This window comes from Molossus molossus, unplaced genomic scaffold (genome assembly GCF_014108415.1).
Source record: "Molossus molossus isolate mMolMol1 unplaced genomic scaffold, mMolMol1.p scaffold_m16_p_1, whole genome shotgun sequence".
NCBI classification, from domain to species: Eukaryota; Metazoa; Chordata; class Mammalia; order Chiroptera; family Molossidae; genus Molossus; species Molossus molossus.
In genome coordinates, this window is record NW_023425344.1 from 210,405,245 (window position 1) to 210,430,109 (window position 24,865).

The following is a 24,865-nucleotide window of genomic DNA, read 5'->3' on the forward strand; positions in this document are numbered from 1 at the left end:
CTTTGGGGACTGTCTGCCAAGGAGTCACAGAGATGAAGCCTAGTCCTCAGGGAACTTAGGGCTGGATCCACCTAGGGCACTGAGGTCTTCTTTGTGGGATTTTGACAAGAGAATAAGATGGTAAAGGCCTCCAAGTCACCTTGCCTTTGCCACGGTGGCAGCAGAATCCTGGGAGCGCAGTGGACCCCAGTTTTGGGAGCCCCCAGTGCAGAGGACTGGCCCCTCCCCCCTCCCTGTTGTGGGCAGTTCCCTGGGGCCAGCTCCTGGGCTGACTCTGTCCCTCCTCACATGCGGACCTTCAGTCCCCTCGGTTTCCGCCCCAGCCACGCCCCCCCGGCCCCCTAAACTCTCATCCCTGCAGTTCTCGCCACAGCAGCAGCAATTCCTTTGTGTGTCTCTCCCCAGCTCCCAACTCTATACCTTTTCTGTTTCCAGTCCTGACCTTGCACTTGTTTTGACAAACAAAAAGTCACAGAAAGAAGACAGGAGCACAGTGATGAGTTTTGTAGCTCTTTCATTCCATAGATATTTATTAAGCGCCCTGACCCTGGCCCTGGCCAGGCAGCATACGGTGTGAAGGGTAGTGGGTGGGATGAAAGGGAAACAGGTCACTCAGACTTGATGATAAAGCCTCCGATGAGGCCCCCGGTGCGCCCCAGAGCCCAGAAGAGTGGCGGGCACCTACCCCGGTGACAGGCGTTCCCCTAGAGGGCTGAGAGGTAAGCAGAGTCTCGGGCAGGCTCAGCGAGGAGGCAGAATGCCCCAGGCCGAGCGAGCAGGTGTGGAGGGTTCTGTGTCTGTTTACGGAGGACCTTTCGGGGGGATTTCGAGAGGGACTGATCAAGGGAGCCTTTAAACTTCTGAAAGAGCAAACAAGACCCCTTCCTCCTCTCCCCTACTCGCTCCCGGGATGGAGCTTGCATGGGACAGATCAGGTCTGCTGAGCCATGAGACAAAATGACGCATCCTCCGGCCGCCTCTGCCGGACGGTGCTCAGCTTCCCGCAGCCGTGGCCGATGCTTGTCACTGCCCTGCCTCCTGCAGCCCTTTCTGGGCATCACGGCTCTCCTTTCTACATCTTCCCACCTTTTCTCCCCGGCTGCCCCAGTGGTCCAGGGCCAGGATGACACTGTGCGGACTCATCTGCCCGCGAGAAGCCCCCGCTGCCCTAGGGGGGCCTCTGGGTGTCCGGAGTCATGGGCCAGTGGGGCTCGGGCCGTGTCCGCCAGCCTGAATCCAGGGCAGGATGGAGGCACCTGCACTCTGCTTTGGAAGGGAAAGTGTTGTTCAAGACTTGTTATTATTTTAGTTCAAGAAAGAGGAAACCCGTCTGGAGAATTTCCCACAGCCTCGGGTTATTCTGTGTGTGCAGAACGCACCCCCGTGGGGCCCCCTCGGCCGCCGCAGCCCCGCCGAAGGTGAGCTGGGCTGGAGGACGGCTCCTCTCGCGGCGCGGCTGCCGGCCAACTGGAAGGGGAGGGTGCTGACCCTTCCAAGTACCTTCCTTCCTCCCCAGGGGTGAAGGGCCTGACTCCCTACAGCAAGAAAAGGAAGGACAGGAAAATTCTGGACCTTATACATGAGGCCAGTCACTCTGTCTCATGGATTGCAATCCCAGGCTTCTGGCCTCCTCACGTCTTGAGAAGCTTCTAGGAAGCTGAGCTCTTGTCCCCTTGATGAGGCTTTTAATCCAGACGCAAAAGCCGTAGGACACGTCTTCCTCCAGACAGATGTATCGGTCTGGGCCTGACAGGGACAGAAGACACAGCAGTGGCTGGCTGGCTGTGTCTGGGCATCTGTGATCTGGAATGTTCCTTCCCCTCCAGCCCAGAGCTGCCAGTGGAGGGGGCTGAGGTGTAGTGTCAGCCATCCCGGCCGATGGCCGAGGCATGCCAGGGACCAGCCTTCAGAACCCACCGAGCCAGCCCTGGCCGAGCTCCCCCGAGCCTCCCCGCTGCAGCTCCCAGTACAGAGGAGGAGAAGGTCCCTCCCTCGGCACTGCGGGGCCTGCTCCTGTCTGCAGCCAGCCTGAACAAGCCCCGTGCTGAGTGAATGAGCCCCCTTTCTGTGGCGGAGTCTACATCTCCATCGTGTTGGGTGCTCGTTGCCACCATGGCAGATGTCATGTATGGACTGGTGTCCTAGGAGACACTTTAACTGCGCAGCCAGAGAGAGAACCATTGACTCCTTTGTCACTTGAAACAGGCTGTCCTTCCTGCTGGTTCCGGCCCAGCTCAGTATTCTCCCTAGTTTTGAGACTTGGATGTCATGTTGGGGCTAAAGGGGACTGTTGAATGCCAACCGTGTCGGACACTCATGTGCCACCACCAAGCGGCTGGTCCGTGCCACTGAAGAACTCTGGTTAGAGGACCTGTGATCCGTGTGGTTGGGTCATTACTAAGAGCCAGGCGTGTTCTAAGTATTCTATGTGTGTTCCATGTGTTATCTAAGTCAATCCTTGCGGAGTCCCTTTGAGAGAGATGTTGTCATCCTCGGTTTTTAGAAGGAACAGAGTCTCGGGTAGAGGAATTGGCACAGGGTGTGTAGGGGCTCATGCCCTGCCCTAAGCATCCAGAGCCTTCCTCGGACCCGCTGGGCGGGATCCTCCTCAGCTCATCTTGACCAGGGACATCTGGCCGAATGAGCTGGTCACAGCAAAACCTGTGCATCTCTTCACGAGTCCAGCAGAAATGTCTGCCTGTTGCGGTTTTCAGAGGTCCTCACATGTAGTTGGACACTCACTGAGCATCACCAACAAATGCGAGGGGACACAGAGGAGAACCACGTCCTTACCTTTTAGCCATGAGACCATCCTGCCACTCACCTTAGAGAGGGGGTCTGCACCTCTCTCTGATGGGACCCTGGGTCCCTTGGTTGGTATCCCTCTTTGATGAATACCCTTAATGGTGTCTGGCTAGGGCCGTCCAGGAGGAAGGGGCTTGCAAGTCAATAACTTTTCTACAATATGACTAATATCTTCTTGCTTTTGTTCACAGAGCTCTCCTGTGTTCAGGGCCTTAAAGATTAAATGTCATCAGGAGAAAATTAAGCTGTCATTTTTTTTTTCTCTCTGTTTCAGGAATCTGTTTCCTTCATGGAAAATAGTCATGTAGTCTCTTATTCTAAGTAATAGCTTATTGCTACTTAAATTTCATGCCTTATTGACAAAACTACTTAGGCGTGTTATCTCCATCATTGTTAATGCTGATCTGTCCAACCCGATGGATCTCCACAGCCTGTGGCCACAGTTCTACATACCTGACGGGGGTTCCTACACCGTGTGCGTGGTCCTCCCCACCGAGAACACTCCATGTCCGAGTTCTGCCTGCAGCAGAGTTACAGGGCCCCGGGTGCAAACACAGACCCTCTTGACTCCCCTCCAGGTCTATTGTCAGGCTCTGGGTGTGGGGAAGGGGCCCCAGGATTCTGCATTTTAACCATCTCTTTGGGGAGATCTAATAGACCATGAATTTGAGAGTCTCTACCCTGGAGACACATAACCCCTGAGAGTCCTCCCCTGGGCCACGGTGCACACAGAGGACACATATACAGATGACAGCGCACTACAGGGCAGGCAGCGAAACATCCCCAAACACCGCTGGTACTAGAAAATACTTGAGAACTCATCAGATCCACCCGTCTTCCTAAACTGTAGACCGTTCAGGTTAGGAAGGGCGCACTGGGGTTCTGGCAGGGCACGGGATCCCTTAACTGGAGATTTCTCAGCCAAGCCCTGAAGCGCAGACACTGTACTCCATTTTCCCAAGCCCAGCTGACCACTCAGGGTGTCCACAAGCAGACCATCAAGCAGATTGATTTTTGAAGTGGTTTAGCATTTCCATTGATTATGAAAATGCCGGGGGCCTGCAAAAGCCAGAGGATTCAGCAATCAATTTTGCAATTTATTCTTGGTTAATAAATAGAGTCCGGAGTGGAGTCAGAGAAAAGGGAAGGTGGGTATGGATCAGCCAGAAATGCAACCCAAAACAAGGGTTATCAGAAGCACACTGCATGCACCTTACCAGGCACCGCCAGGGCCAAGAACTAGAATGTTCGGTGCAGGCAGCCCGCCAACGAAGCTGACTGCTGTTTGAACCAGGTTGGAAACGGGGGAAAAGGCAACTGCAGACGCCAATGTTTCCCCCTATTAATTGCTTGTTTCTCCCTCTGATGCCAGGCTGCGTCACCCATTAAAAAGTCCTGTTTGTTTTCGCAGGCATTTACAGAGACGCAGAAAAAAAGATTGTTGTCATGGAAACAGCAGGTGCAGAAGCTCTTTCGGTCTTTCCCTCGGAAAACCCTTCTAGACATATCAGGATATCGACAGCAAAGAAAGTATGTTGGGATTTCATTGTTTGTAATGCATGGTGGTTCCCAGGTGCCTCATTGCCTGCCCGGGTTCCAGGGGCAGGACCAGGCAGGGCATTCCTTGTTCACCAGGGTGCCCTGTGGTGAGTTCCAAATCGCATTCCTTAAACAGGTGGGGTTGGGAAAGGCTGTGCAGAGACAGCATTCCCAGAGGGAGAGCCGAATGCGATCTTTTGTAACTCAGCTTACATTGTCAGAATCGTGGTGTTCGTCCGGATGAGCGAGGGCTGTGATTTAATGAATACCAGCAGAACACTTGGCAGTTTATCCCCAAAAGGGGTCTCTGAAAGGACAAAAATGGGTTGTTCTATCAGCACCTTAAGTGGTAGTGTAATTTTTTCTCTCTCCTAGCTGCAGACAAGCTAATTATAGTTGGTGCAGGGTGAAGAGCCCAGTGCTAGTCTATTTTGGTCTGAGCTGAGTCTCAGAGTGGAGCAGCACCATTCTTGATGTTTCATAGTACTTCAGCTTCTGGGGTGCAGTTAAAAATAAGCCTCGTTGTACTTTAGACCCCATTACCTTAATCTGGCTTTAAATTGAGGAATCCAGTTGCATATTAAAGGTGAATTACAGTGACAATCTGGGGGAAGAATTAAGGGGAGGGGTGGATGAAGCCTTGAACAATGACAGGGAGTTTGGGGGAGGCAAGGGAAGGATGATGCAAACGTCCTAAAAATCAACATTCTGTTTCTTGTACGTTTTTAAACATGAGCAGATAGATCATTTTTTTTGCTTGCACTTAAGTTCTGAACCATTTCCCAGTGCCTGTATAGAAGCTCTGTCTGTGTTGTTCAAATTTGGGGCATTTATTTGCATACATGTGCCTTAAAACATCACTGTTTCACATTATCCAAGGGAGGTAAGGCCAGCTGAAATTTGTGAAAAGTCTTTATTAAAGATTAATATAAAAAATAAATTACCAGAGCCCTTGCTGGTTTGGCTCAGCAGTTAGAGTGTCGGCCCACAGACCAAAGGGTTGCAGGTTCGATTCCGGTCAAGGGCACATACCTGGGTTGCAGGTTTGCTCTCTGGCCCTAAAGGGAGGCAGCCAATCAATGTGTCTCTCTGACATCGATGTTTCTCGATTTTTTTTTTTATCCTCACCCGAGGACATTTTTCGATATTTTTTTGTTCAGATAAAGTGGGAGGGAGAGAGAGAGAAACATCGACGTGAAAGGGACACATCGAGTGGTCGCCACCCACACGAACCAAAAAGGGCCGGGGACAAACTTCACCCGAGGCACGTGCCCTTAGCGGGAACCGAACCCGGGTCTCTCTGGACTGCAGGCCAACGCTCTAACCGCTGAGCCAAACCAGCCAGGGCTGTTTCTCTTTCGCTTCCTCCCTCCCTCCGCCCTTCCTTCCGTTCCCTCTAAAAATCAGTGGAAGAATGTCCTCAGGTGAGGATTAACAAAAAATAAATAAATAAATTGTCATATTCCAGCACATACTACACTGTTATTTATTAAACAAACATTTAGCACTTAACTGTGTGCGAAGTGTTTTCCAAGCACTTTAAGAATGCTAATGAATTTAAGCCTTGCAGCAACCATATAAGGTAGAGGAGCTACTATTAGCCCCACCTTACGAAGGCGGCAGCGGCAGTGGCATCCAGGGTTGGTCCAGTCAGGGCAGCTTCAGGGTCAGTGCTCTTAAGCACTGTGGATGCCAGGAAGCTCTCGTGGTCTTTGGCTCCTGAGCAGAAAAGATGGGCAGGTCAAGCAATACTGTTTCCCCCTCCCTGACCCCAAGGCCCCTGGGAGTGGCCTCCCCGGTGGGTTTCACCTCTGCACCCAGATGAAAGGCCAGGCCTGCCCTCCGCCTCCTGCCCCACCCCCTTTCCCAGGCTGCTCTCTTCCTGTGAGGACAGCAGTAGTTCTCCCGAGTAAGGGGCGGTTCCAGACCCCTCTTCCAACACCAGCCCTTTGGGAGACAAGTTCCGAGAGGAAGAAGGAGTTTAGAAGTTGATGATGAAGATAGAGGTTTTTAAGTTATTTGCTGCTCCTCCCAAAAGTTTCATCCCCGCCTCTGTCTGCTTGGCCGTGTCCCTGGTGTGCATCATCAGAGTTGCCGTCAAGCTTGACCTCTCTAGAGTGTTACTATCTGAAGCTTGTATTGGGCTAACCTAAGGTTTGCCAGATTGGAGTCCAATAGACCTCTTTTTATTGATGAGATAAGAATGAATTCAATCATCAATTGTAGATGTTCAACTGGAGGTGGCTAAAGCTCTAGAAAATAATTTGTTCTCCTAAGTATTACCTCTGGGATCTCTTTAGGCTATTAATTTGCTTTGAAGACGTATTTCTCCGACAATACAAAGGTAACTGCAGCCCAGCCCCTGCTTCAATGATCCCAAATCCCAAATTAATTGGTTCTTATTCAGTCTTTTCACGCATTTCAAGGTAATGAAATCAGTTGGTTAGATTCAGGAAGGCAGAGAGCGCGCGCGAGAGACAGATGGGCAGAGGAAGAGAATGAAAAATGAAAATGTACCTTTGTCGCTTGGTTCTCTCCCAGAAAGCATGATTATTTCATTAAGCCCAGTGATCTTGAGTAACCTAAGCATTCACTCTGGTCGCCAACAGTGGCTTTATAATAGCCAATTAAGGGTGCCACCGCAGGGCCCCACCGTCATCAGAAAGAGGGCCTACCTGAAGTCGCTTCATCCCCACCCATTCTGTCTTCAGAATGTTCTGGGCTTTGCCACCACATTCGGCCCAGCGAGCCCACTGCAGGAGCACCCGGAACCCTCACTTCCCAGTGTCAGAGTGTCCCATCACAGACCCTCCCGCCCACATCTATTGCTTAAGATGTACTCTGCCTTCCTGGAATGCAAGTCATTTCAGCATCATCCATTGACTACTGTATTTTGCATATGAAATAACTTTTTAAAAATCCAGCAGAAAAGGAAAACGAGCAAAAAAAAAAAAAGAAGAAGAAAAAAAAAAGCCATTCGCACTAAATAAGGAAAAGTCTTAGCAGAATACTGAATCATCTACCAGGTGGCCAAAATTCTGACTCCAGAAACCAAAGGCCTAGTTTTCATAGTTTAAAAAAAACAACAGCGCTTCCTCTCCACCTGTCATTCGGTCAGATTGTCCTTCCTTCCAAAGGAGGTCTCTGAGATCACGTGAAATTGCTCCTACCCCTCCTGGCTCAGATTTCTTCTTTCAAATCACACAGTTTAAACCTTAGTACAAGAAGAAAGAAGGGGCGAAAGGGAGAAAGGATGAGGTCAGCAGAAACCTAGAACCCACGAGTGCCCCCTTCCCACCACGAACGATGAGCCTGTGACGGAATCGGGAACCTTTTCCTGGGCCACAAAGCCTGGTGGTGGAAAGACACAAGCCCAGAAATCAGTTGTGGTCAGCTCAGTGTGGAATTCTCTTCCCTGTCCTCCCTCTCTCCCTGGGAAAACAGGGATGCTGGGGAGAAGAGACACATTTTCTGAGATCAACTGTGCTGAGGGCTTAGTGCCCCTCCCCCTGTGCACACACAACTCTCAGGAAATGACTGTTGTACAAGCCCCCTACCCCCACCCCATCATCCTCCACTGGCTCAACTACGTCAGCCCTGTCTCCGGGAGTCTCCTCACAGGCTTGGCACAGACCTCCCCTGTATGGTTGGGAAAGCAAGTCTGTTCCATCTTGTGGCCATTGGAGGTAAAGCATTTCGACCTAAACATCAGTGAATGACTAAAGCTGACTCTTCTTGGAAAGAATGTGCTGGTTCCTGAAACCCTGCTGGCTGCTCTGCGCCCTCCCAGAACCTGAGGCGTGTTAGAGAGGACAAGTTCTTTGGAGATGAGGTCACAGGAGCGATGGGAGCACGGCGTCCAAGTGCAGTGCCGGGTCTCCAGCAGCCTTGTTGCGTGGATCGAGGGGAAACGCACCTCTGATCTCTCTGCAGGGAGAACCTGTGCAGGAGAGAGCAGGCGGTGTCCTCGGTCCAGAGCACTTGCAGCCATCACCATCTCCGTTCTCATATGCCTACTCTCTACCCTGGAGCCAGAGCCCCAGACGTGGGGTCAGCTCCCTCATTTGGAGAGGCATCGTGATGGCTGAGGCTCGTTCATTCTTTCATTCATTCAACCCGTTTACTGAGCCAGGAGCTGATTCAGTCACAGACGAGCATGCAGGCTTGATGAGGACAGACACCATCCTTTTTCTCATGGAGCTGATACCCTGTGGGGCTCTCAGGCCACTCTGTCCAAGTTGGCCACACAGACATACATCAGAAGAGACACTGGTTAGATAGAAGGAACACTGAGCCGGGCTGTGCCGCTTTCTTGCTGTGTGGCCTCCTGACAGGCATGTGTGTGCTCTGGGCCCTGTGACGCAGCTTGGAAGGAGGCCCAAGAGAGTGCTGGTGAAACTTCTGGGCTGCCAGCGCTGCCCCCTGCTGGCTATGCCACCTTCGCGAAACTGTCAAGCTCTGTTTTACTTCTCCAGCTGTAAATACAGTGGCTGGAGCGCCCACTTCATTAGGTTGTCATGAGGATGGAAGAATCAGTGTAAAAATGTCATATTTGTTCTTGGATCTTCGTTTTAATCATAGCCCTTTCCTGGTTCAGAGCCCCTGGGGTCCCATAGGCTTCATAACTGTCAACATGTGAGCAGACCCCCAGGAGGCGGCCCACGGGGCAGCCTGGGGATGAGGTGGGTGCGGGGGACTCATGCTCTCGTTCTCCTCTGTCCGCCCCACAGTCGCGGCTTCGGACAGTCCAACTCCCTCCCGACGGCTGGCTCTGTGGGCAGCGGCATGGGCAGACGGAACCCACGCCAGTACCAGATCCCTTCTCGGAACGTTCCCACCGCCCGCCTTGGCCTGTTAGGCACCAGTGGGTTCGTCAGCTCCACCCAGCGCAACACCGCAGCCAACCCCCCCATCATGAAACAAGGAAGACAGGTTTGTTCCGCACCGGAGAGGGGGAAGGCCTGAGGCTTCAGGAGGTTTCCTTGGGGAGAGACCAAGAGGAGCTAACCTGAGAGACAGTTGTCCCTGTCCTCTGCAATAACCAGTCACTCACATTGTTCCTCGGGGAGGTGGATCAAGGCCATGCTGCCCCTGGCCCCACGGAGGATTGCTTCGGATGCCCCTGGGACCTTGTTAACCTTGAGGGCCTTCAGGAAGAAATTTAAGACCCGTTTGTTATTCCCTTGACCCTTGACTTGCCCTAGCAGACCTCACCACTTCCCAAATCTGGGTTCCAGAGAAGCCCAAGCCTCTAAGGGGTTTTCTTAGCCTTTCTGTTCATGGCAAAGAGCTCCCTGGTCAGGGTCCCAGCTGTGTGGGGAACACAGGAAGGAGCCCCAGGGGGCTGTCAGGGGGGGAGTTGAAACGCTCTCAGTCAGACAAGGCCAGGCTGCCCGGAAGTCCTCCCGTGTGACTCAGAGCTGACCCCTGTCCCTCGGCTCCTCACCCCTCTACTCTGAACCCCCACCCTGCCCAGTGCCTCCCATCTGTGTGCTCCCGGCTTTGTGGGGCCATGCAGGTTGGGGATTGGATTGGAGGGACATGAGTGGGTCTGAGGTTCTGGGAAATATCAGGAGAAATTTAGGGACAACAGATTGGTTTAGAAATAGGCAAACGGCTCCGGGAAAGCCCGGTGGGATCCCTCCCCAGGAAGCAGCACAGGGCAGGAGAAAGCTCCGCTGTCCGGTCGCTGGGCAGCCCCCAGATCAGTTCCAGAGAAGACACCACATAATAACAAACACAGGCCGAGTTGCGCCCGCTCATTGCCAACTGAGAGGTTCTCCCCCTCGCTTTGGAGTAAATCGTACGGATCTCAAAAAAATCAAAGGAGGGCCCTGAAATAGTCAGTGCTCTTCGTTGCAAACATTTATACAACTCCTCCTTCAGGAACTCTCCCCACGAGAGGAAAAGCCAAGGCAACAGAAGGGATAAAGAGAGCTTTGGAGAGGGTGAGGGAGAGGTGTCCAGATTAAACCAGGGTTTGGAGCGGGCCCTGGGGCTGAGGGGGCGGGGGAGGCACGCGAGTGGAAGGAACGGAGCTGAATCCCTCTCTATAAATAAGCAGAGGGGCAGCGCTGGCCTGCCTCTTCCAGAAGTTAGAGAACTCTCCGGAGCCACCGTCTCCTGAATTCTGACTGGGGGCCCTGCTCCCCACCCCGCACCCCAGGGTTTCTGGACTAACGGTTCCCCTTTTGTGTTTCTCACTAGAACCTCTGGTTTGCCAACCCTGGGGGCAGCAACAGCATGCCCAGCCGCACCCACAGCTCAGTCCAGAGGACCCGCTCGCTGCCCGTGCACACTTCTCCCCAGAACATGCTGATGTTCCAGCAGCCAGGTAGGGCCCGGAGCCTGAGCTCCCGGTCTCCTCTCCCTAGATGCCGGCGAACCCCGCTGGAAAGTGCTTAGCCTCGACCGTCACCACGCATACTTGTGAGCTTGCGGAAGCCTTTCTTTTCTTAAACTGTGCCTTGCCAGCATGAATAGCGGCTGGCTGGCTGGGAGCCAGCGCCAGGAGCCCCGGAGTGGCTGCAATCTGACGGGGATATTTTTGATACTAGCCATATTTCTAGATTGATGAAACCAGAGATACCTCTGGAGAGGGCTTTTGGGGGGAGATGGGAGGGGTTCCAGGTGTCATGGGAGCAGGCGGTGCAGAGAGTAAGACAGACTGAGATCAGACTTCACGAGTGGATGCCGAGGGACCTGCCCTGGCTCGGGAGGGCCTTGCAGACATGGCTGCTGGACCAGCTGTCTGTCCTTTACTTGGTCACAGAGCAACTCGGTGCAGCCCAGGCCAGCTCACCTCTCACACGCCCCCTGGGCCAGGGCAGCCAGAATCATGGAAGGCAGCACACACTGGCACCCTCTCTGTGCACACAGTGACCTCTTAGGCCCCACAGAGTGCAGAGCCGCACAAGCCTTCAGAGCATCTACCTCCATGACCCTCCAGGTGGGCACACCAGACGTGTGTCCCTGCAGGAAAACGCTGGCCCTCGGCAGCAGACGCGCTCTGCGCATAAGTCCCATAGGCGTTTAAGGAGGGGACAGGTCACTGTGGCGTGGGGTGGGCAAGGGAGCCTCTCAGAATTGGAGTTGAGCTGCAGAGGGCAGAGGGTGACAGGTGGAAAGAGAAGGCGGCCTTGCAGGCAGGAGGCACAGTGAGAGCTCACTGCAGCGGTCCCCAGGGCCACAGTGAGCCCCGGACGTCAGTGCTGGGCTGAAGGAGAAGCGGGTGAGACCCAGGGAGCTGGAAGGAGGGTGCCCGATGGTGGGGACTCTAAATCCAAGGCCAGGGAGCTCAGAGCCCGGCCACTCTCAGCGGGGAATCCAGGGGAGGCTTTGAGAGGGGGGGCAGGCAAGAGCGTGCATGGAGGCGGCGGGGAGGCCACTGACGAGAGGGGAAGGTGCTCCGTGGGCTAAGGTGTGCCCGGAAAGACGGGGGCTTCCACATGGTCCAGATGCTTGTGTAAAGTTGCTACTAGAACTCTTCATATTTGCACGCTTTTGTTTTAAAGCTCCTTTTCTGTTTTGATACTTGTTGCTATATTTCTTCCCAGAAAGAAATACTTGATAAAATTCTGGGGCTGTGAAGGCCTTCTCCCTGGGTTGTTTAGTCCCAGCCTCTGTTATTGTGCAGAATTGCGTATAATTCATTCCCAATAACAGAATCTGGACGAGACGTGAAGGCATCCTGGGCCGAGGAGGTCTGTGACCTTGAATGAATATGCCACCCTGACCTCGGTCCCAGGGCTGCAGCCTCACGGGGGTCCTGGCATAGCTGACCTTTCTCCTCCCACCTAACACGCACGAGCCTTCCCTGCAGTGTCCGACCTCTTTCTCCTTCCCTGCTCTCTTCCAAGTCTTCGGTCTTCCTCTGTTCCTGGCTTAAGTGGGAAGCCCAGCCTCCCATTCCTGGGAGGAGGACTGTCCAGGGCCATGGATCCGGGTCCTCCGTCAGCACCTGCTCCCTCCACCGTTGTACAGCCGTGCTGAACAGCTACTCATGCTCAGGCAGCCGTGACCCTCAGGTCATTTCCACCCTCCTCCCATGGAGTCTCTTGTTTCCAGTTAAAGAATCAATAATATAGAAGGACTGCACGGAAAACGGACTGTCCCCTTACCTGCCCTCCAGGCCTGTAGTCCCATCTCTCAGGGGCATCTACTTACAACAGTTTGTTTTCCGTTTTCCTGGGAGTTACCTGCAAGTCTCCAAATAATGCTCTTTTCATAATGGACTTAGACTCTGGAACCCTTAGGGTTGTTGTTGTTTTTAATTGGCCCCTCACCCAAGCATTGCAGACCCTTCTAGCAAGGCCCCAGCGTTTCTGGCGATGGCCAAGGCAGGCCGGCGGGGCTGCTCCGCACTTCCCGACTGCAAATACGTTGGTGAGCCCTCGGCAGGCGCCCCTCCTGAATCCTGCCCAGGCCGAGCGGCCCTTCTGGGGATGCGGTCAGGAAGAGCGAGGCAGGGCACAGCCATGGCTGGAGGGAACAGAGGCTGCAGAAAGCTCCTGCCATGGGCATGGATGCTCCTCCCAGCCTCTGTCTAGGGCTCCAGCGCATTCCTGCCTGTGCGGATCGGACACTGGTTTTCAAGACCACAAGTCACTGTCAGAACCCTTCCTTCTTCCCGAGGGGGCCTCCTCCTCCACATGGCAGCCCCTGTCCCTGCCACAGCCAGGCCCAGGCCAAGGCTCCCCCTGCAGACAGGGTCTCAGCGACGGGCCAGGCACTGGGCCTCCCGTGCAGGTGGGCCTTGACCCTCCAGACAGACAGGTGTGTAGGGGTGGTGGCTGGGGGTAGGAGAGACTAAACATGTTGTATCAGGAAGGCAGAAAGCAGCTTTCGTATTTACACAGCAGTAGGGATACTGAACATAGAATAGAATAGAGACGTGTGACCCAGCCGTCCCTGAACACTCGGAGAACGGTTACAGTCCCGCACGTGGTTTCTTCCTGGCCACGCCATGGCTTCAAAGCTTCGGTTTTTAACCTTCTGGGCAAATCTTGAAGCCTACAGTACATTCTAAAGGAGCTTCTACTTATTCTGTTAACTTAAAAGAAGTTCATTAAGGTGATGGAAGACTTTAAATATCTGCAAAGAATATAGTAAAGGCTGGAGGCTAGAACCAGCGCCAAGTTCTGTATCAGTGGATCAGCCGCCTCACCCGGATTTGTTCGACGTGCTTGTCTCTCCTGATCCAGCGTCTGCCCCTTGGGAGCCATGCCGGGTGGTTTTTCACTCTGTTCCCACACGGACAGGTGCCGGATGTTTCCCAGGACGAGCCAGGAGAGCCATGGGAATTGTCGCCCCTCGCCAGCCTTGTGATGAGTACGGAGCACTGAGCTGGTCCTCTCCTCAGAGCCAGGTGGACAGGGTCTGATGGACTCACCAGGGAGGTGGCTGAGCTCAGAACAAGCGTGGGACCCCTTGAGAGTACTCATGGTCCTCAGAGAGGTAGGGTGTTTTACTGGAAAACTAGTTTGGAAGCTGCTTGCAGAATGGTCCCGTATCTTGGAAGCAGATCTGTACCTGCTGGCCGGACTCAGCCACCGTGGAGATCCAGCCCTGGAGCAACACGGGGAAGCCAGGCTCCTCGGCACCTGGAGGGCCCGAGAGAGAAGGGCAGAGCGGCCAGCCGGCTTCGAAGGACAAGCACGGGGAAGGGCAGGCCGGCGGCCTTCGGGGCTCTCATTGTTCCCTTACACAAAACCGTAAGCAAACGGCCCTTGGTGCTGGGCCACCCAGATGTGAGTTGGATAAGGCAGCACCTCCCGTGGCAGCATTTCGTGAGCCGTACCTGTTTGTAGCAGAGCTCCCGTGTGCACCAGCGCAGGCTTGGAATTCTCCACCATTCGAATGCTGCACACCCGGGAGCGCTTCCCCTGCATTTCCTCCGTGCAAGGGAGTTCTCCGATTCCTTTCCGAGAACTGCCTTTCAAAAGAGTGGGGAGCGGGAGGGCCTCAGAGCGCTGGGTCCAGGAGGGGAAGGCAAGGGGCTGCCATGTGCAGGCAGAGGCCAGAACAGGGACCCACTTAGAGTACTAATAAATATGTGTTCCCTGCCTTCTGGTGAGCAAAGCAGACGGCCCTGCTCAGGGAGGTTGGTGAGTCAGGTCTGTCACAGCCAAGAACCCAGCTGGGCCCGTGCGCCCTGCGACTCAGAGTCAAATTCAAAGAGACCAACTTGAGGCAAGATGGTACAGGACTGTCTTGCACCATGTTGTACTCGTCAGTTTTTGGTGGAACTGGGTCCCCGAGGATTTCCACAGCACTTCCTCTGCAAGTTTAGCTGTGAAGCCACCAGAGAGAAGCTCAGTCCCCACAACAGATTCAGGGATGCGATTCATTCATCACTCATGTTCCTCTCTCACCCGCCAAGACCTCTCTGGATGACCAGCTTGCCGGCCGCCTTCACTCCATTTCCGGCCCACACTGATCTCTGCCTTTTGTTACCATCCCCCCTTTCTTCTGGGTGCCAGCCTTGTCTTCCTTTCTTCCTTACCCGCCCCCACCACAGTGGTCCAGGTCCCCCTTCCATGCTCTGTCCCTTACTCGCCAGCCTGTCTTCCCTGATGGGTCTCCTTCCAGTGACCCTGCTTCTCATTTTTGCGAATTTTCAAAGCCTTTCTGGTTATTCGACAGAATCGCCTCCGCTGTTGTTGGCAAAGTGAGATTCTAAAGATTTTTTGCTGAAATGCCCAACCTGTCTCTTAGTCTGAAGTCGTAAAGAAGTTAGCCCCCTACCTCCACCTCAGTACCTTAAGAGAGGCTGAACTGCGCCTTGGGTGCCACCGACGTGACACTCGGCAGGAATGTCCTGCTTCTGCCCCGGAAAAGCCACCTTGCAGCTGCACCGCATCAGAGTTGGACAGCCCCAGTCCCTTCTAGAATCTTCTTGACCCTGCGCCTGAGCACTAGGCTGTGTAGTTGTGCGACTTGTGAAAAAGCACAAGGAAAAAGTCCCAAGTCAGCCTAGGCCCTGGGCATCTTGGAACTGGGAGCCTCCGCGAGGTCTCAGGGTGAGGGGAAGAATTTCTGGTGCTCAGAGCACACATCTGAGCTGAAGGTCAGGCCTGCTCTGGGCAACAGCAGAGAAGACTCGGTTACAGAGAGTCCTTCCTGTTTGCCTTTCAGATGACTAGAAGCTACAGCTGCCTGGTCCATCTCGGCTGGGGGCCCGGGCTGATTGCCATGAGCCCTTAAAGGTAGCTGGAGCCATGGCAAGAGTTGGCCTAATGGCGACTGTGAGCCTGTGGAGCAGGAGCCGCCCGGATGCCCCTCTGGGGTTTTGAGAGCTCTGCCCACCAAACACATGTGGCTGAGGGCTCCTCGTCGGAGATGGAAGCTGTTCTCCACCCGGCTGGTCTCCCCCTGTATGTACACGGAGATGCCACAGATCTGTTTTCATCAAAATGCACAATTAAAAAGTCACACTATTGGGAAACTCGGAGCTGTGAACATATGTGTTCCTCCCAAGACTTAGAATTTTTCAAAGCCATTTGCAGAGTGGTGGGGGTCCTGACTCCCCAGTGCACCAGAGGGAGGAGCTGCAGGATGAGGAGCACGCCAACTTTCAGCCTAAAAGAGCAGCCACCAAGGTTTAGAGAGACTGGAGCGCGGAGCCCCGCACTTCTCAACCCCCCCTTTGGAACACACGATCCCAGGCTTGGGAAATGGCATTTTGCTGCGTGTTGGCAAGAAATCCTGCAGCTGAAACACTTCTCTCCAAATGTCGAGCATCTTTATTTATCCAAATCTCTCCACAGTGTTTGTTTAAAGGGAAGTGCTAGAGAGTAAACTAAATTTTACAATGAGCATATGGATGGCTATAATTGCTGAGGGTTTTTTTTTTTTTTTTTCATATTTGCTAACTGGCTATATATAAAATGGTGTTTCTCTTTTATAGATTTCACACCCTGAAGGCTGCTAATTTTTGCATGCATATGATTTTCACATGAATGGATGAAAATACTAAAATACTCGTCCCCCCCATTGTCTAATTGCCCTGACCCTGCTCAGAGCAGCGAGTGGGCGGGGGTGGGGAGACGCTTGCATGCTCCCTCTCAGCTCCTCTGGAAGCCCCATTGGCCTCTGTCCGATCACGATCTGGCACAGTCGCCCTTCAGACCCACTGATGCTGGAGCTTGTTGCAGAAAGAACCCAGTGTGTTCCCCAGTGCTTTCGATATTGATCCCCTTTGCCAAGCTCCTCTTTGAGAAGTTTAAGTAAAGGAAACGACATCTGCCTCTGAATGAGCTGGTAATGGGGAACCCAGATTGCAAAGAATATTTAAATGCACAGCTAACCAAGGAAAACAAATACTTTGGTTTAGCCATTGGTTTCTACTTCCTATCCCACCAAACCACCAAGTCATTTGTCATCCGGACCCCAGCCCTGAGCGCCCCCTGGTGGAGGTGCGAAGGAGCGAGGACGCAGGATTCTGAGCAGGTCGAGGGGCTGAGGCCCGGAGAAGGGCTTCCAGGGTCGCACCGGGAGGCATGGTAGTGCCGACGCTTCCCAGGGACTCGGAGCGTATCCCACCGCTGATCCTTCTTCCTCCCGCCACGGGATTTCAGGTCTTAGCGGTCAGAGTTTGTTTCTTGCTCCGTATCTTATCACTTCTTAGACGTGTACGAGGTGTGCAGAACGCCATGCCGGGGTATTGTGGAGATTCAGAGAACTATGAAGGTATTGTCACTGCCTGAAAGGCACTGCCAAGCTAGGCAAGGACATTCAAGACTGCACGGGATAAGGGACCGTGACGGTGAGGGCCCCAGGAGGACAGAGGAGGAGGGGCTGGAGCCTGGGAGCCGGGGTCTGGATGGTGGAGGGGCTCTGTCAGGACCGCACCGCACTGTCCTGGGCAGCGGAGCCCGCAGGGCGTCGCCTCCGCCTAAGGCTGGGCCAGACGCGTGGGTTCCCCGCAGCCCCGAGCTAGCCGGCCAACCTGGGCGGGCAGCTCGGCCTCTCCGAGCCCCGCTTGGGAATCGGCACCCGCGCAGCCTCAGACTCGGAACAGGTGCTTTCCCCGCTGTGGTTTCCATTTCCTCCTCCTCCTGCCCCAGCGCACCCTGTGCGCCAGGCTTGGTCTGGGCCCGGCGCAGAGGCCCAGTCCTGTTCCAGTGAAGCGAGCCTTCAACTGGGGGAAGCCGCACGTAAATACACGTCCAGTGCTGTGACAGCTGTGAGGGGAAGTAAAGCAGAAGAAAAGGGCGGGGCAGAAAGGATGAGTTCACATACAACGAACACAAAGTCCTTTCTGAGGAGCCAGCAGAGCCAGAGACGTCATGGCAGGGAGAGGGAGGGCCGGAGACATCTTGGGCCCAATGTGCTGGGCAGAGGGAACAGCAGTGCCAAGGCCCTGGGGCCTGCGGTGGACTGAAGGAGGGGAGAGCTGTGCAGGGCAGGAGCGCACAGGGAGCCTGCAGGCCATGGCAGGGGCCGGGTTGCCTTTGATGGGAAGGTGCTGGACCGTTCTGAGCAGAGGACTGACAGACTATGCCTATGACCAGCTATTCTTAGTCACCGGTTTTCTTCCAGCCACCTGCGGGCACGGTGGACTCCGAGTCTGACCTCAGGGATCGGTTGAACGCAAGTGTAGCTTGCCTTCTGTGCTGGCCTGTCAGTCCTCCCAGAGAGGCTCAGCAGACCCTCACTCCGCCAGGTGGAGCCAGGTGGCACTGTGCATACTTCCTCTTTGTTCTCGGACTCCCTGTCACCAACACAACCTTTTGTCCCCTGCAGAATTCCAGCTTCCCGTGACTGAACCTGATATCAATAACAGGCTGGAGTCCTTGTGCCTCAGTATGACCGAGCACGCCCTGGGAGGTGAGTGTTGTCCTCCTTGGTGTTACTGTACCCGCCGGAGAACCGCTGCCTACACTGGACAGGAGCTTGAGGGGATGGGAAGAGCACAAGAAGGGGAAGGCAGGGGATGGGGGAGAGAGGCCTGGAGGCCACTGGACTGTCCTCAAGCACTCCACACCCAGTGGCCCGCGTGCCCTGCTCCTCCTCCTTTTCTGGGAGGTGAGTCAGGGACCTGGGGACAGAGCCTGTCCCTCTTTCCCAGAGGCTGCGCCCCCCGTGAACACCGGAGTCCCACCACAGCCGTTGTCCCGGCCAAGCGCAGTGCGCTGAAGGGGTCCGGAACGCCACGCGCGGCTTTGCGTGGGAGCACGCCCCACAGCACGGACTCTCTCCTTCTCGGCACTAGACTCGCCCAGTCTGGTCCAAGCATATCTCAACACGCTCTAAACAGAATTTTTGAAACAAAAATCCCTGCTTGTTTTTATATCTCCCTTTTCCAAATGGCTTCCACAATGCCTAGAGCCCAAAGAGGTCTGAGGTGGCCCTTGTAGTGCGACGGGGACGGTCCGTTGGATGTGCCTGTGGTGTGCGGGGCTGTGGCCCCGTGAAGCGCTCCTAGAAGCAGCCGGGTCGTCCCACCATCTGTTTGGTCTGAAACCCTACATTGTCACAACAGCCCCAGCGGCCTTCAGTGCCCTCCTGGTACCAAACGGGTGCCCTTCTCCAGCCTGGACTCGCTGCCAGCCCTGGGGATGTTTGGCAGGCAGGGGAGAGATGTCCGCTCCTTCCTGCCAACGTCCGGGGCAGCTCTGAGTCATGGAGATCCAGGAAGGCCTCCTGTGACCCTTCCCAACAGTCCTCAGTCCGGACATACGCGCCCACCCCGAAACGGGCCAGCAGCACCCCTGGAGCCGCAGCTCGTGCCGCCTGGCAGTGGTGGGGGGACAGGCTGCCCTCAGCTACTACTGTAGTTTTGTCCTCCTCACCAGGGTTCAGTTTTTAGTCTCTGCAAACACAGTCTTACCCTGAAACCAAATGTGAGGCGGATAAAATGCTGTGCACGGAGCAGAGCGGAGGAAGTCTCCGCTCAGTGCCAGAGGGAGGTGGCCAAGCGCCTCTTGGGACACAGCTCCTTCTGTGACCTCCCCAGGGTTCCAGGAACTCCGTGTGCAAACACTGCTCTCTTCCTTGGCCCTTCAGATCCTAGAAACTGCGCAGCATCATGGGTCCCTCCCTGGTTTCTCTGGGGTGAGGCATTTCTTTTCCAGCTCACTGAGGAGACTGGATCAGCACACACCGTTAGCCCCCAGCGAAGAGTGAGAAACAGCCCAACGGTCTGTCGGCGGATGAGGAGAGATGAACTCAATGTAGTATAACAAGGCAGTTCAACCTTAAAAAAGAATGAAGTATGTACTGCTCTGGGCAGTTTGGCTCAGTGGATAGAGCATGAGCCCACGGTCCAGTGAGTCACGGGTTCGATTCCGGTCAAGGGCACGTACCTCGGTCGCAATTCGATTTGCCTCTATTACATCAATGTCTGTCTGTCTGTCTGTCTGTCTGTCTGTCTGTCTCTCCCTCCCTCCCTCCTTCCCTCCCTCCCATTCTTTCTGAACAAAAATGGAAAAATGTCTTTGGGTGAGGATGAAAAAAAGAACGATGTACTGAAACACACGAACCTGGTGAACCTGGCAAACAGGCTCAATGAAAGAAGCCAATCACGAAAGGCCACACAGGACATGATTCCATTTATGAATTTATGAAATGCCCAGAATAGACACATCTATAGAGTCAGAAAGTATAGACCAGTGGTTGTCAGGGGCCCGAGGGGGATGGGGACTGCTAAGGGGCAGCAGGTTTCTGTTTCAGGTGATGAAAACATCCTGGAATTGGATAGTGGTGATGGTTGCACAATCTGAATAGACTAAAATCACTGAACTGGACACTTTTAAAGGGTGAAATTTGTAGTATGTGAATTATATATCACTTTTTTTCAAAAAGGGAACCCCACCCCCACCCCGAGTCACCAGGCCACGCTCAGCTCACCGCGAGTGGGGATTCCTGCCTTTGATCAGCCAGGAGAACGGGCCTTTCTCCAGGGTTGATATCTCAAATAATTGGCAGGTTGGAAGCTCTTATCAAACTGCTAACTACTAACATTATCATCATTAGTAACAAGAATGCCAAATGGCCTTTATTAAAGGGAGGCTTTTATTCCAAAGACTTTATTTTTCAGCTCGTTCTTCTATTTTCACAGAAAACCTTTCTGAACGGATGTGTTTTTGCTAATGTTTCCATCTGATTACTCTCCTAAGCCTTGTCATTGCTGTTTCCCTCCGTGATCCTCTGGCGGGAAGCCGGGTACGGGGTTTCCTGAGCATAGAGTGCAGAGCAAGTTCATGGCCCAGCTGGGCACAGCGCCCTCCTGCTGGCCCACCCCAGGGAGATGACCTTGCTGGGGACAGAGTGACTAGGAATCAAGTCATTTTACAGGAAGATGAGTAAGTAGGGAGAGGAAACAAAGACCAAGAGGTTCCGCTGCTTGCGTCTCAAGAACGTCTCCGGAACGGCGGGGAGATGTTCACGTTCCCGGGACACTGCATCTCAGCACGGCCATGCCAATGCGGCTGGTCCATGGGACGCAGGCCCTGGGCTCGGCCCATCCTTCTGTGCTGGTATCTCTGCTCTCAGTCTCCTCCATCAACGGCTGCCTTCCTGGCGCCAGTCTTAAAGCCACTTTTCTCTTTGGCATTCCCTTTTCATCTCCTCTTCCCTCCCCCAAGTCCCTCCGACATTACCCACGAGGAGCCCCTGAGCAGGGGGTTTGGTTCTGCCAGCTTGGTTTGTGAGTCTTTACTTAAGGCTAAATCTGGCTCTTTGGGGCCAGCGCCCGACTGGTGGCCCAGGTGGTCAGGAGGTCTCAGTGCGGAGCCTGGTGGTGGTTTTCTTCCTGTGGAGGGGTTCCGTGGGCAGGAGTGCTCACGGACACGGGGGTGAGGCTCCACCCGAAGAACGCAAAGCTCACTCCGATGTTCAGGGTTCGAGCTTCACACGACCCCCTGCCATTCCGCCTCACCTTCTTTCCTTACTCCCCCTTGGGTCTCACAGCCCCATGTCTAGCCTGCAGGGAGACTTTGTGCAAGTTCGAAAATGGCTTTACTTTCTCAAGATGCTGTCCTGTGTTACTTGAAATCTGTCATAATTTCGGTACAATCTGTGATGGCTGATATGAATAGCACCCCCTGGAGTTGTGCAGTGCACCGTTGGCACAGGGGTAAAGGGTGAGTCTGAGTGCACCTGTCGGTCATTGCCCTGCCTGTGACTACCATCACCTTTGGAAGATGAGGGTGTGGTCGGGATGCCATGAAAATGTGCCGTGGGGCTGGGTTAGTCGAGATGTTCAGGTTTCCAGCTCCCCACTTCCACAACTGTGAAGGGCTGGCAATACGGGGGGAGCACTGCACTGCTACAGATGGGGCGAGTCCTCCGCACCCCCACCCACGCACACGTGCATGTGCGCACACCTGTTTTCTCGTGGCCCCTTACCACACGGAGCCACCACAAGGGCGTGGCGACACCCACAGAGGGTGGAGAGGTTGCTGAGTATAAGTCCATATCTGAGGGCCTCTAGGGTTGGTGATCTGATCCCACAGTGACCTTAGGGGGCATCTGCTTCCCTTCGTTAAAATCTCTCTAAAATGGGTATGGAACTTTATACACAGACACACGAGTGCAAGTGAAACTGGGGAAATCTTAATAAGATGTGTACATGGTGTCAACGCCAGTATCTTGGTGGTGATGTTATACTAAAGTCTTACAGATACTACCATTGAGGAAACCGGTACTGTTTCTTACATGTGAACCTGCAATGATCGCAATCAAAATTTCAATTAAGAACCTTTCTCCTCCAAGTCCCTGCCGGCAAGACACCAGTCAGGCACTGCCGTGGGGAGGCAGGAGACAGCTCTCCTCCATGTCACTAGGTCCTCAGCTGTCCCTGCAGCATGTCGCCCTCGCACCGAGCTCTGCCCAGTGAATCTAGATGCCCCGTCTAGTGGCCAGGTTGTTACGTCAGGGCTCAGGCTGGGGCCCCTCTGCTAACATTCGGGTCTGAACAAAGCCAGGCAGGCGCCCTGCACCCCGCATGGCCTTCAGGTAGAGGTCACCGAGAACAGTCACTGCTGCCTCCGTTGAGGGTGAAGCCATGCCCCTCTCTCTGCTCACTGATGAGCCGTCAGCTCTGGCATGGACCATCGTAGGGGCCTCTGAATTGGCCCCCCTGCCACCAGCCTTGCCAGGAAAACCATTCTAAAATCCGAACTGGTAACACCACTGCTCATACTTCCCTGGTCACCGACTTCCAGGCTCCTCTTCATGGTGCACACGACCCTCACGATCTGATTCTGGGGATGCTCCTCTAGTCCCATGTGTAAGCAGAAAACCAAGGAGTCAGGCAGCCCTTGGACCCCTCTGCCGACTGTCCCACCCGTGGCTCCTCGACTCTGGCCTGCCCGCCGCCCTCTCCGTAGCCTGGTTTTGCCAGTTCTCCACAGCACAGACGCGGCACATCCTGGTGGCCTCACGCCCTCCCACCTCCACGGGGTCTTCCAGTTCCCATCCCACCGCCTCAAGCTGTGGTGTCTGCCCCTGATCCGATTCCTGAGACAGAGAATCTGGATCAGTTTGGGTCAGAGATGTCCCCCAAGTCTGCTCAGCTGTGACCAGGGTCAGAGTCATGGCACCTCGTTCCCAGTCATTCAGCAGAGCTTCAGGATGGGAGGGAGATGCTCCCAAAGAAAGGGAGGTGAGCCACCCCCCCCCCCGACTGGCCTCTTCTCCTGCCGCTCCTCCATCCCCGTCCTTCATCCTTCATCCTAACCCTCCAGCCTGCCCCCCCGCACCATTTGATGACCAACATCTCTCCTCCCCACCCTCCCCACCCTCGTCCTCTCCCGCCGCCGCCTCCTCCCTTCTCCTTCAGCACCGTCTACAAAAGTCGTGTTCTATCTCCGGGAAACCGCGCCTGATTTCCGAGGGGGACCCAAACACTCCTCCTCCCGTGTTTCTGCTGTGCCTTCGTAGCCCTTGTCTGTCACTCATGCGTCCTTGTGGGTTTGCGCGTCTGTGTTCCGACTAGGACGTGAGCACGCGAGGGCGAGGATTCGGTCTCTGTGTCTTGGCTCCAGGCTCTGTGTCTTGGCTCCAGGCTCATTATGGTTACTGGCAAAACAGCTGTCTCCACATCAACAATAGATGCTGAGTAGGTGCTGTGTGAGTGAATGACGGAGTGATGCAGCCCCACCTGTCCTCAGAGCCTGGGAGCCCCAACAGCAGGGCGTGGGGCCGGGTGGGCCTGAGCAGAACTGTTCTGCTCACTGGTGCCCGCTGTGTGCTCTCTCTCCAGACGGGGTGGACCGGACCTCCACGATCTGACGCCGAAGATGAGAGACCGCGCTGGCCGTGATGTCGACCACTGCGGGTCCAGTGCCAGCCATCTTCAGGGTCGCACAGAACCCTCCAAGATACTTGGCAGCCTTCTTCCCCCTGGTCCCTCTCCCACTTTGATTTTGTGAGAGCGTAGGTCATCCTTGTAAACATATCCGTAGACCTGGGATCGGTTATTCTGTCATTTGTCTCTGTCATCGGGTGGCTTGGTGGGGGGGTGGGGGGTCTCTAGGGAAACATGGGACTGGGGGGGAGGGGTGGAGGGAATGCTGGTGGCTTCCGGGATGGAAGGGGAAGGGACAAAAGGTACTGCCATGGGAGAGGGAAGAGGCGCAGGTGGGAGGCCCCGAGCCTCTCGGGGGGCTGCCGTCACCGCCTGGCCCCAGGAGGAAGTCACGGCCTGTGACCAACGCAAGCTGGCGCTCTGCTCTTGTGTCCCCCCATTGGACTCCCGAGGCCCCTGCTGGGGATCAAGCCGCCGGAGAGGGCTACATGGCAACGGGGGCAAGAAGGGAGATTCCCTCCAACAGATTTTCAGATAAACTTTGATTTGTGTATTGTTTACATAACAGTTTTAAAGGGTACATGATGTGTAAAGAGTTTGGATAGAACTTGTCTTCATACTATGGTTTTTGTAAAGGATTTGTTGATATGGATTCATTTTTTCCCCCTCTATTTTTATACTAGCAGCAGGGTTGTCTTTTAAAAGGGTTGTGGGGCTCTGCTTCTCGGGGAGCCGATGTTCTCGTGGGCCCGGGGTGGGGGCCTGCGGTGGGTTTGAAGGACAAGGTGTAGCTGGGCGGGGCAGTGCTCAGAGGGCTCCGTCAGGGTCCACGGGTCCCCCGGAGGTTCTGGAGCCCACGGCCCCTCCCTGTGCTGGATTTGCTCTGCACCCGAGACCTCCCCTCTGCCAGGGGCTTTCATCCCGTCACTGACTGCACACACAGGTGGGACAAGTTCCACTGGAGGAGGAGAGGCAAGGATGGAAATTTTTTTCCTTGCAAGTGGCCTTAGTACCCAGACAATGAGCTCAAAACGCCCGTCGGTGCGTTCTTCCCGGGACCCTGAGCTCGGGCTCTGCACCCTCTTGGCTGGCTCTCTGCTGGTTGGAGGAGAGCAGGGCCCAGCAGCAGTGTAGAGACGGTCAGTCCGCAAGTAGCAGAGGGAGCTGAGCAGGTGTGTGGCCACGGCCCGGCCCCACCGTCCAGGTGGGCTGTGAAAGGTGGGGGAGTGGTCAGCTGTGTGATGGAAATGACGCTCTGTCCACTTG

General features: G+C 54.7%; 1 protein-coding gene across 2 annotated transcripts in view; it reads left to right on the forward strand.

Moving 5' to 3' along the window:
• SAMD4A (sterile alpha motif domain containing 4A) overlaps positions 1-23,762 on the forward strand; it is an 80,071-nt gene extending 56,309 nt beyond the window's left edge. For both annotated transcript variants that reach the window (XM_036266869.1, XM_036266878.1), the window contains 5 exons: positions 4,217-4,335; positions 9,075-9,276; positions 10,552-10,678; positions 18,091-18,174; positions 23,555-23,762. In XM_036266869.1, the coding sequence (XP_036122762.1) occupies positions 4,217-4,335; positions 9,075-9,276; positions 10,552-10,678; positions 18,091-18,174; positions 23,555-23,583 (561 nt within the window). In that variant the 3' untranslated portion in view covers positions 23,584-23,762. The remainder of the gene's footprint in view (positions 1-4,216; positions 4,336-9,074; positions 9,277-10,551; positions 10,679-18,090; positions 18,175-23,554) is intronic.
• Positions 23,763-24,865: the final 1,103 nt, after the last annotated feature.